The 12,177-nt window shown below is 46.1% G+C and overlaps 1 protein-coding gene across 1 annotated transcript in view; it reads left to right on the top strand.

Annotated features, from left to right (window-relative positions):
• Positions 1-12,177, top strand: part of Tep1 (telomerase associated protein 1) — a 47,435-nt gene that overhangs the window by 7,294 nt on the left and 27,964 nt on the right. Inside the window, exons 6-14 of the mRNA XM_032917620.1 lie at positions 1,059-1,220; positions 1,501-1,578; positions 2,714-2,838; positions 3,030-3,187; positions 7,097-7,206; positions 8,176-8,266; positions 8,463-8,649; positions 10,666-10,834; positions 11,293-11,451. Coding sequence (XP_032773511.1) covers positions 1,059-1,220; positions 1,501-1,578; positions 2,714-2,838; positions 3,030-3,187; positions 7,097-7,206; positions 8,176-8,266; positions 8,463-8,649; positions 10,666-10,834; positions 11,293-11,451 — 1,239 coding nt within the window. The remainder of the gene's footprint in view (positions 1-1,058; positions 1,221-1,500; positions 1,579-2,713; positions 2,839-3,029; positions 3,188-7,096; positions 7,207-8,175; positions 8,267-8,462; positions 8,650-10,665; positions 10,835-11,292; positions 11,452-12,177) is intronic.

Here is a 12,177-nt window from a genome sequence, read left to right on the forward strand (position 1 = left end):
ACATTTCAGACCTGTTAGCCTTCCCTCAGTGTTCCTGCATCGTTCCCTTGCATTCCTGTAAGTGCCCAGAGAGGATACATTTTCTCTGTAAGAGTTGAGCAGACTAATGAGATGAGGGCTGGATCAAAGTCTGAGAAAAAGGTTGGTTTATTCTAGACTTTATTTTTTAATTAATCATTTTATTTATTGTCATCCCAACTGTTGCTGCCCTCCCCTTGACTTTATATTTTAATTTTTTATATATTTCTTTTTTTTAAAAATGTATTTTTCTTGGATATTTGATGTATTTACATTTCAAATGTTATCCCCCTTTCCCCTCTCCCATACTCCCTCCCCCTGCTTCTGTGAGGACGCTCCCACTCCCACCCACTCCCACCTCAATGCCCTGGCATTCCCCTGCATTGGGGAAATGAGCCTTCAGAAGACCAAGGACTTCTCCTATTGATGTCAGACAATGTCATCCTCTGCCACATATGTGGCTGGAGCCATGGGTCCCCCTATGTGTACTTTTTTTTTTTTTTTTTTTTTTCCCGAGCTGGGGACCAACCCAGGGCCTTGCGCTTCCTAGGCAAGCGCTCTACCACTGAGCTAAATCCCAACCCCCCCCCCCATGTGTACTCTTTGGTTGGTGGTTTAGTCTCTGGGAGTTCTGGTGGGGTCTGGTTGGTTGATATTGTTGTTCTTCCTATGGGGTTGCAAACCCCTCAGACTTTCTTTAGTAATGATGATGTGCTTAGAAAAGACTGCTGACTGCCTTGTATACAGAAATGTCATGTTGGACATGGGATTAGGAAATCGTTCCCTGTTCTTGTTCCCATGTAACTCTAGGATCTGTGTATGCGTGCATGTGCGTGTGTGCGTGTGTATGTGTGTCTCTGTGTCTGTGTGTGTGTGTGTGTGTCTCTCTCTCTCTCTCTCTCTCTCTCTCTCTCTGTGTGTGTGTGTGTGTGTGTGTGTGTGTGTGTGTGTGTGTGTGTGAGAGAGAGAGAGAGAGAGAGAGTATTGGGGGTGGTGGGTTGGGTCTCACTTCTTCTGATCTCTTTTTTTTTTCTCAACAGAGCCTGGCAGAAGGGGATGAGAAGAAGTTGGTGCCCCTGCCTGCCTGCCTCCGTGCTGCCATGACTGACAAATTTGCCCAGTTTGATGAGTACCAGCTAGCGAAGTACAACCCACGGAAACACCGATCCAAGACACGCTCCCGCCAGCCACCCCGCCCTCAAGTCAGTCTTTGCCTCAGCCCTGGGAGTTCATGCCCCCTTTTCTCTGGGGAGGGAGGGAGAGGAACATGCTGAGCATGGGAGCCCCTACACAAGAGTAACTGACATGTTCATAAACTAGAGAGCAAAGGAGCCGGAGAGGCCCAGATAACTTGTGTGGAGCTCAGGGCCAGAAAGAACAGGGCCTCCTCTCTTCCTGTTCACAGCAGAGATAGTCTTGCAGGGTTACCTGAATGGGCAACTTCCGTTTCCCTGTTTGAAATGTTTTCTCCTATCCCTGTAGAGGACAAAACGTCCATTTTCAGAGAGTGGGAAATGTTTTCCAAAGAGCCTTTGGCCCCTTAAAAACGAACAGATTTCGGTGAGTTCCTTGATTGGGAGGTGTGTATGTATGTATGTATGTATGTATGTATGTATGTATGTATGTATGCATGTATGTATGCATTATCTCTTCTGAACGTGAATTTAGAAATAGAACCCCATCAACTTTAAAAACTCCAACAACCAGTGTAGTAAACACTTTCTTTTCTCAGTTGTGATTGTGTGGTTTGGTTCAGAGAATAAAGGGAATTTTTTCTCCTCTGGTGTTCTTGGCTTTATAGTTTTTATACAGATAACATATACAGTTAGATATGTGATTTTAAAAATGTCAAAAAAACATTTCCACTTCATACGAAGTTTTTAAATTTTTATTTATCTGTTCTGTGTGTATGAGCGTGTCATCTCTGGGTGTGTCTGTGTACATGTATGCTCTCTCGGAGCCCAGAAGATTGCATCAGATCCTCTGGGATTAGAGTTACAAGACAGTGTGAGTCACCGGGAGGATGCTTGGAGTTGAAATGGGACCTCTGGAAGAGCAGCCAGTGTTCTTGACCACTGAGCCATCTCTCCAGCCCCTTGTAGAAAGTTTTCGAAACAGATGCCACCACAATGGAGGCTTATGATATAGATAATACTTGCCTCCTTTTCCCTCTCTGAGAGACTAAGGATGTTCTCTGTTGCCATTGCCGCCTTGTTCTTCATAAGCCAGTCACTCACTCTGTAGTTACTCTGAGAGGTCAGTCTTGTATGAATGAAGCACAAGAGCTCTCAGAAAGCGCTTGTCGTCTTCCTCCCTTCTTTTTTTCTTTTGGAGCTGTAAAAGCTACAATCCTTTGTTTCTTTTTCTGTTTTGAGATGGTCTACAATGTAGCCCGTGCTGTCTTACACTCTCTGGATCTGTTGAGGAGTTCTTAGCCTCTCAAATTGCTGCGACTGTAGGAGTATTGTTACTGCAGCCTTTAGCTCCATCTGTGTCCTTGGGAGCTTCCACAGGGTTTTCCTGGATGTTTCTATTCTTTGTCGGCATCTGTTTTAGAGAATGAAATTACCTCAGGGGTATATGGTCATTTTATGCTTTACTTCCTGATACTGGACGGTAGGCTTATGTCTTTATTTCTCATACCCTGGGATCGTGGCTGAGATGAACCCTGTGGTACTTGGGGCTGTTTCCACAGTTTGAAGCAGCTTATAATGCAGTGCCAGAGAAGAAAAGGCTACCAAGGTTCACTCTGAAGAAGTTGGTAGAGCAACTGCATATCCACGAGCCTGCGCAGCATGTCCAGGCCCTGCTGGGCTACAGGTGAGACACAGTATCTCAAATGTATCCCACTGACCGATCATTCTGGTTCATTCATGGCTCCAGTGCTGGTCGTTCTCAATCCCAGCAGTCTGAGGTTAGTCAGACAGTGATGTGGACATGACAGGCTGACTTTGGCTCTTTCCAAATTTGTGTAAGCTTCGGACTGATAGGTACTTTCTTCCCTCTCTCAGGTACCCATCCACCCTAGAGCTCTTTTCGCGGAGTCATCTCCCTGGGCCATGGGACTCTAGCAGGGCTGGGCAACGGATGAAGCTTCAAAGGCCAGAGACCTGGGAGCGGGAGCTGAGCTCGCGTGGAAACAGAGCTTCCGTGTGGGAGGAACTCATAGGTAGGTGGCTGACCGTCACGTTCCTTTCCTGCCTTCCCCCTTCCCGCGCCTGTATTTTAGATCCCACCTTGAAGAGTTCCACAAAACTGGTGCAGTTGTTTTGCAATTTAATTTATATAACCAAAAAAAGGTTGCATTTTTGAGGTTTGCCATTTACCATACTGCTGTGGACAGTGGGATTTGCTTTAAATAGTGTTGATATCATAGGTTGATCTTGACTCCAGATGTGTGTAGGAGAGACACAAGTCTTCAGAAACACAGGGTAGAAAAGTGCTACCTCTTTCCTGTTTGCGCCTGTGTCAGCACAGCTGTAATATATTGCAATGGAGTGGGGTTAGATCTTGAGACGACAGGACCTCTACAAAAAATCATGTAGGATCTGAAAACTTTAATCATTTCCCTCTACTGGTAAAGGAAGAAATTCACTCTGGGGACGACCAAATTACCTTCAGTGTTTTCTTCCTCCCTTGGTTGTTGTGGGTTGTTTTTTTTGTTTTTGTTTTGTTTTTTGTTGTTGTTGTTGTTTTTGTTTTTTTAACTATGGAAACTCTTTCATGCTTTCTTTAAATATTTAAATTTTATTTTTAATTGTGTATGTGAGTCCAGGTGCCCTCAGAGACCAGAGGTAGGCATTGAATATCCTGGAGCTGGGGTTATAGGCTAACTGTAGGTGTTGGGAATCGAACTTAGTAACACTGTAAGAGCTGTACTCTTTCTTGATTGTTAATTTATTCTCGTCAGCCCGTTTTGAAGGGGTGGAGAGATGATGTAGCAGTTAAGACACTTGTCGCTCTTCAAGAGAACCTGGGTTTGAGTCCCAGCACGCATGTGGTCGATCACAACTATTTGTAGTTCCAGTCTTAGAATAATTCATGCTCTCTCCTGATCTCCACAGAACCAGGCATGCATATGATTCACAGACACACATGCAGGCAAAGCACTCAAACACATTAAAAAACTAATAAATAATCTTAAAAAAAAAAAAAAGGAAAGCGTTGTTCTCTCTTTTATACCCCTTTCCTTTTGCTTTATCTTTTGTCTTTGGAAATTCAAACTTATTTCTGTCTTTGTTGAAATTTATGTAACATTAGACCTTGGTGAATGTGGTGGTTTGAATATGCTTGGCCCAGGGAGTGGCACTACTAGGAGGTGTGGCTTTGTTGAAGTAGGTGTGGCCTTGTTGAAGTAGGTGTGGCCTTGTTGGAGGAAGCAAGTGTGTTACTGTGGACTTTGAGACCCTCCTCCTAGCTGCCTGGAATACAATCTGTTCATGGCTTCCTTTGGATGAAGATATAGAACTCTCAGCTCCTCCAGCACCATGCCTGCCTGCACGCTGCCATGCTTCCTGCCTTGATGATAATGAACTGAACCTCTGAACCTGTAAGCCAGCCCCTATTAAATGTTGTCCTTTTGTAAGAGTTGCCTTATAGAAGAAAGCATTTAATTGTGGACATGGACTTGCTTATAGTTTCAGAGGTTTAGTCCATTATTACCATAGAGGGAAGCATGGTGCTGGAGCAATAACTGAGAATTATATCCTGAGAGAGAGAAAGAGAGGGAGAGGAGAGGAGAGACTGGGCCTGGCATGGGCTTTTGAAAACCTCAAAGCCCACCCCCAGTGTCACACTGCCTCCAACAAGGCCACACCTACTCCAACAAGGCCATGGCCCCAATCTTTATAATCTTTTCAAACACCGTGCAAATATATGAGCCTACGGGGCCATTCTTATTGAAACCACCTCAAAGGGAGTTTTTCTTATGTATATGTCTGTGTAATGATTTTGTGCTTGGTGCCTGAAAATGCCAGAAGAGGGTGTTGGATCCCCTGGGACTGGAGTTACAGAGGGTTGTGAGCCACCATGTGGGTTGGGGGAATTGAACCCAAGTTCTCTGGAAGAGCAGTCAGTGTTGTTAACTGCTGAGGCATCTCTCTAGCCCCCTCCCCCCCTTTTTAATTTTGAGATGGACTTTCTTTATACTGCCCAAGCTGTTCTTTTTCTTTTCTTTCTCTCCCCCACCCCCCGGGGCTGGGGATTGAACCCAGGACCTTGCACTTCCTAGGCAAGCGCTCTACCACTGAGCCAAATCCCCAGCCCCCCAAGCTGTTCTTAAACTTAACTATTCTCCTTCTTCTGAGGCTGTGGCATGCACCTAGCCCAAAAGGTACTTACCTTCTTTTTCTTCCTCTCTCTTTACCTCTCCTTTTGAGAATGCCTCCCTGTGTAATCCAGGCTCCTCTCAACTCCCAGTCCTTCTGCTTCAGGGTCCCTAGTGCTAAAATTATGCTTCCGTGTGTGGTCACTTAGAGTGCACAGGACACTGGTGGAGCCGGGTGTGCTGTCACCCACCTACAATCCCACTGACTAAGCTCCACAGCCAAACACCCGATTCCCCTTTTGTTTCTGAATCTTTTAAAAATTTTTTTTTTTTATTTTTTTGAGAGTAAAATATAATTACACAGTTTTCCGTTTTCCCTTTCCTCCCTCCAACTCTTCCCATGTTGTTTGCTGTCTCTCAGGTTCATGGACCTCTGTTATAGTCCTAAATATATAAATACAATCTGCTCAGTCTGTATAAAAAAGTTACTTGTATGCACAGGATTTCAAGGCTGAGCACTTGGTATTGAGTAACCAATCTGGGGATTCAGAGGAGAAGCTACAACCTCCACTTTACTAAACCAGAATAAGTATTTATCACTATATACCCACTGAAAAGTATAGAGCTCACTGCTCTTTCTTTAAAAAAAAATGTTACACTTGAGGCTAGAGAGGCAAGTCAGCAGTCAAGAGCACATATACTGCTCTTGTAGAGGACCCGAGTTCAATTCCAAGCATGCACACCAGGCGACTCATAACCACCTATAACTCCAGCTCCAGGGCATGCCTCTTCTAGACTCTGTGAGCACTTGCAAACAGGTGGTGTGTATTCTCTCTCTCTCTCTCTCTCTCTCTCTCTCTCTCTCTCTCTCTCTCTCACACACACACAGACACACACACACACACACACACACACACACACACACTTTTGGCCTGTGCAGATGAGATGAATACAAATAATTTTTAACCTTCTTTTTTTTTTTTGGTTCTTTTTTTTCGGAGCTGGGGACCGAACCCAGGGCCTTGCGCTTCCTAGGCAAGCACTCTACCACTGAGCTAAATCCCCAACCCCAAAATAGTGGGCTGAGCCTAGAAAGCCATGTTTTTTTTTGTTTGTTTGTTTGTTTGTTTTTGTTGTTGTTGTTTTTTGTTTTTCTGGAGCTGGGGACCGAACCCAGGGCCTTGTGCTTGCTAGGCAAGCGCTCTACCGCTGAGCTAAATCCCCAACCCCCCAAATAATTTTTAAAAGAAGAAAATCTGGGCAGTGGTGCAACATACATGCCTTTAATCCCAGCACTTAAGAGGCAGAGGCAGATGGATCTCTCTGAGTTCGAGACCAGTGTGGCCTGCAGAGTGAGTTCCAGGATAGCCAGATCTACACAGAGAAGCCCTTTCTCAAAAAAAAAAATCTAAAAGTTATACTTATTTATTTATGTGTGGGGTGTGTGTGTGTGAACGGTCAAAGGGCAACTTGCAGTAGTCCTCTCCTTCCATCAAGTGGGTGGGAAAGAAGAGTACACTGTGCCAGTTGAACCAGTAATTAGAGCCAACAGATATGACATAAGTTGTTACTGAAACAGCTATCGGTACACATTGTTATATGTTATAAGTTGTTATTGAAACAGCTCTGGTACACATTGTTATATGTTTTTACTCTCCGGTTCAGGCCAATCCTTGCTTCATTTTTCTGGATCTTTAACACATTTTGACTAGAGCAGATAGCATTCTCCCATTTGAGCTTCTGTGTGGCTTCCTGCTGTGGGGTGCAACTTTGTATCACTCACTTGATTTATCCTGTCCCCCGTGACTGAAGACAATGGGAAACTCCCCTTCATGGCCATGCTCCGGAACCTGTGTAACCTGCTGCGGACTGGGATCAGTGCCCGCCACCATGAACTCATTCTCCAGAGACTCCAGCATGAGGTAAGTGTGATCACTGGGGAGTGTGTGGCTTGGCTGGAGAATTCGTACCCGGAGGCCAGGCTCTCCCATGTGGCTGAGGCGGTCATGGCTACCAGTGGGATGTAAGAGGTATGGAAACTTACATATGTTGGGAAGGACAGCTCTCCAGGCTTAGTCGATCCTCCAGAGATTACAACAGAGAGTAATAATTTTCATGTTTACTTTGTGAGCTCAAAAACATACAGAGAGATCCCCTCTATGAATTAACTCACTTCAGGAGCAGTGTAAGAAAAAGAAACAGGGCTCGGTGGCTGGAGAGATGGCTTCTTTTTTTTCTTTTCTTCGGAGCTGGGGACCGAACCCAGGGCCTTGCGCTTGCTAGGCAAGCGCTCTACCACTGAGCTAAATCCCCAACCCCTGAGATGGCTTCTTGAAGTTGGTAAGGGCACCGGCTACTCTTCCAGAAGACTTGGATTGATTCCCAGCACCAACATGGCTGCTGACATCCACCTAAAACTCAGTTTCCAGAGGATCTGGTGCCCTCTTCTGTCCTCCATAGTACCAGGCATACATGTGGTGCACATGCATACCTGCAGGCAAAATGCTCACAACACATAAAATATCTTTCATTTAAAAAAATAAATAGGGGTTGGGGATTTAGCTCAGAGGTAGAGCGCTTGCCTAGGAAGCGCAAGGCCCTGGGTTCGGTCCCCAGCTCCCAAAAAAAAAAAAAAAAAAAAAAAATAAATAAAAAAAAAAAAAAAAAAAAAAATAAATAAATAAAAGAGAAATGGGGCTCCTCAATTCCTCTTTACGACCTCTTTCATACCTTTCTTCCCTCCCTCTTCCTCTTCTTCTTCTTGAGATCTGTTTTTCTCTCCTCACCTTCCTGCAAGCCTGGTAGAGTTACTGCATCATTGTCCTGGTTCTGTAGCCCCCTGGCTCCTCCTCTCCCCTCCTCCTCTACTCACCGTCCTTCTTGTTTTTCAGAAATCTGTGGTTCACAGTCGGCAGTTTCCATTCAGATTCCTTAATGCTCATGACTCTCTCGATAAACTCGAGGCTCAGCTCAGAAGTAAAGGTATTCTTTCTCCTCTGCTTCCCGTTTGCCCCTCGTGTGTAAACGAGACCACACTCAGATATTCTCAGCCTCTCGCCCTGCAGGCTTAGGGTGTGGTGTAATCAGTAGCCAGACACTTACTAGCCCTAAGGGTAAGGGTTTAACATACGAAGTGAATAGACGTGGTCCGACTTGCTATCTTCCTATCACCACGCAGCATCGCCCTTCCCTTCCAATACAACGCTGATGAAGCGGATAATGATTAGAAACTCAAAAAAAATCAAGAGGCCTGCTAACCCGAGGCTCCTCTGCACCCTGACGCGGCGGCAGCTTCGGGCGGCAATGGCTATCCCGGTGATGTATGAGCAGCTCAAGCGGGAGAAACTGAGGCTGCACAAGGCCAGGTATGTGCTTGCTAGCTGGGGAAGAAGTAGGACAAAGGAACTGAAGGCTGACGCTAAGGATCCGTCTGGGAACCAGCCATTCATTATCCTCTCGAGATACGCTCGTCAGTCACTCAGTGCTGCAGACTTTTGGTTTCCCGTCACTTTTACACCAAAACCCAGTCGTTAGCACTTATACTGACCGTTGTCCTATGGAAACTATGAAACCTAAACGTCTCCAGCTTCCACTTTGTTGCTTGAGATTGTTCCGTTGGTCCCGATGGAGTCAGGAAATGTATGTAGCCTCCCTTGTTGCATGCCAAGTTATAAGCCGGCGTGAAGCACCTGATGTGGGTTGTGGGGAGTCGGAGGCTTGAAATTGGTTCCTCTGAAAGAGCACACTACACATTCTTACTCGCTGAGCCATCTCTGTAGCCTGAACTGGAGTCTCTTGCTGTCACCTAAGTTGGCCTTGTATAGCCCAGGCTGGTTTCCCATGTGAGATCATCTAGCCTCAGATACCTCAGTACCTAGATTATAGCTATGTGCCACCATGCTCAACCTAATCTCGTTAGTGTAGTTGATGGCTTATGCCTTGATGGTTTTTGGCTTGGTTTGCATTGTTGGCATTCAGAGAACGAATTTCCTGTCATTCTGTTGTATTTATTAGCTGGAAATCTAAAACGTGTTTCCTTCATCAGCTACAATTATTGGGAGGTGGAGGTCCGAGGATCAGGAATGTGAAGTCAACCAGGTCTATGTGAGACCTTATCTCAAAAATAAGTCCCCTCACCCCCATCCTGTGGCTGGAGTTCAGTGTTAAGAACACTGGATGCAAATGCCAGCCCTCAGAGCTCAGGGAACCCTACAGAAGAGGAGGCAGGAAGACAACAAAAGCCACAGGGGATGGAGGACACCGAAAAACGAGGCCTCTAATTCAGTGTGGTCAAAATTCATACGAACTCGCAGAGGCTGAGGTCACGTGCCCAGTGCCCCATGGGTCTGTTCCAGGTCCTCTGTGTATCTATTACGGCTTCCAGCTTAGTGTCTGTGCAACTCCTGCGTTTGTGAACAAGTGGGTCATTGATTCTTTTTCTTTTCTTTTCTTTTTTTTTTTTCTTCAGAGCTGGGGACCAAACCCAGGGCCTTGTGCTTGCTAGGCAAGCGCTCTACCACTGAGCTAAATCCCCAACCTCAGGTCATTGATTCTTGAACCTTCTCTCAGGCTCTTTCCCTTCTCTTTGCTTGTCTTCTTCAACTTTGGTGTGACCGTCCATGTTTTATCTTACATTTTGATTCGTTATATTTTATTATCTCTTAGAGGCTTGCTCTTTTTTAATAGACAGAGAGGGAGTAGTGGATCTGGATCGGAGAGAAGGTGGAGAGGAACTGGGAAGCGTAGAGGGAAGGAATCTGTAATCAGGATGTATTTTGTGAGAAAACAACCTGTATCTAATAACGGGAAAACAGCAAAACCGCCACCTATAACAACAACAAACCCATCAAAAAAAGTTAAAAAACAAACACTGGCTGCTTTCCAGAAAATCTAGGTTTGAATCCCACTCACCATGCGGTAGCTCACAGCTGTCTTTAACCCCAGTCTCAGGGGATCCAACACCACCTTCTGGCCTCTGCAGGCACTGCCCGTGGGTGGCGCACCGTTACACACGTAGGCAAAACGCACACCCATACAACAATAATAAAATGATTTTGAAAAGTGAATACCCCCTAATGAACTTGTGTCCGCTAAGCCATGCCTCTCAGAGCAAATCCAGATGAGCATGGCAGGTGCTCTCAGCGCTGGCTTTGCTAGGGACGCCCACTTGCCTGCCGCGGTCTGTGTAAGAGTCCTTCGGTGTGGAGAAAAGTAAAATTTCTCTCCCAGCAGTGGAGGTGGGCTGTGGGAGGATGGGATAGTGCGTAGGGAGGGAGAGAGAGGGTTTAGTATTGAAGCAGCATATTTTGTCTTCCCGTCTGGTTCAGAGTCACAGACGGACGAGCTTCTGAGTCCCGTGTCTCTGTCTTCTCTTGCTGCAGACAGTGGACCTGTGACGTTGAGTTGCTGGAGCGGTATCGCCAGGCCCTGGAAACGGCCATGAACCTCTCCGTAAAGCACAACCTTCCCCCACTGCCAGGCCGAACCCTCTTGGTCTATCTCACAGATGCAAATGCCGACAGACTTTGTCCCAAGAGTCACTCCCAAGGGGTAAAGGAAAAAAATACATCTTCCCAGGGGCTGCCAGGATGTTGGGTCTTGAGAGGGTGTTGTTTCCCTCTAGTTCTCTGAGAAACGCACAAACCGAAAAAAATGGTGTGGGCTTGCTTCTAAATGCTATCCTGGAACAGTTTTAGTCAGTCTCGCTTATGAATCGTAATACAAGCATTTCAAGCTTGACTAGCTAACTAGGATCTCTGAATTTCTGTCACAAGTATGTCTCGCACCCACCTTACTGTGCACCAGTATTGACTTGGGCAGGGATTCTGCCGTCTTCCTGCCCCCCCCACCCCCACCCAAGTCACTTCTTCCAGAGAACGGCTGAAGACGACCCCTCCTGAGAGACCCACAGTCTTTATTTCCCCAAACCAGGCGTTTGGCCTCTAGAACTGGGGAGGCAGAGGTGGGTTCTAAAGTCTTTTTCCCCCGACCATGCTCTGCTCCGTCAGCCTCCCCTGAACTATGTGCTGCTGTTGATTGGGATGATGATGGCTCGGGCGGAGCAGACGACAGTTTGGCTGTGTGGGAGAGGAACTGTGAAGACACCAGTACTTAGAGCCGACGAAGGTATCCTGAAGACTGCCATCAAACTTCAGGCTCAAGTCCAGGTCAGAAACACGGCCCTGCTATCCAGAAATATATAAATGACAGAAGGCTGGGCTCATCTCGCTGAATAATAGTAATAGTAAAAGCGCACACCTTCAATTCCAGCACAGGGGAGCAGGAGAAATGCAAGTTTGAGGTTAACCTGGGATACATAGCGCTCCCTCCCTCCCTCCCTCTCTTCCTCCCTCCCTCCCTCTCTCATTAAGCCAGGCATGCTGGCACATAACTTTAATCCCAGCACTTGAGTAGCAGAGGCAGGCAGATCTCTTTGAGTTCAGCGTCAGCCTTACGTACATAGTGAGTTCCAGACCAGTCAGGACTACATAGGGAAACACTCTCTCAAGAAAGGAGAAGGAAAAAAAAAAGCACAGATGTATTTAACTTTGAAGACTTCTCAAACAAATGGACACTTGCTTTCTTTATTGGTTATATTAGTCCTTTGTTGCCGTAGTGAAATACTGGAGGCTAGTTAACTTTGTAAAGGAAAGATGTTCCTCTTGCTCACAGTTCTTGAGGCTAGAGGGTATGGCTGACTCTGGTAAGGATCTCACAGCAGGCGGCGGCGTGTGGGAACACACATGGAAGACAACTATTAGGATTAAGTCCTGGGGGTTGGGGATTTAGCTCAGTGGTAGAGCGCTTGCCTAGCAAGCGCAAGGCCCTGGGTTCGGTCCCCAGCTCCGAAAAAAAGAAAAAAAAAAAAAAAGATTACGTCCTGAACCAAGGGA

The sequence above is a fragment of the Rattus rattus genome, chromosome 12, assembly GCF_011064425.1.
Source record: "Rattus rattus isolate New Zealand chromosome 12, Rrattus_CSIRO_v1, whole genome shotgun sequence".
Lineage (NCBI taxonomy): Eukaryota > Metazoa > Chordata > Mammalia > Rodentia > Muridae > Rattus > Rattus rattus.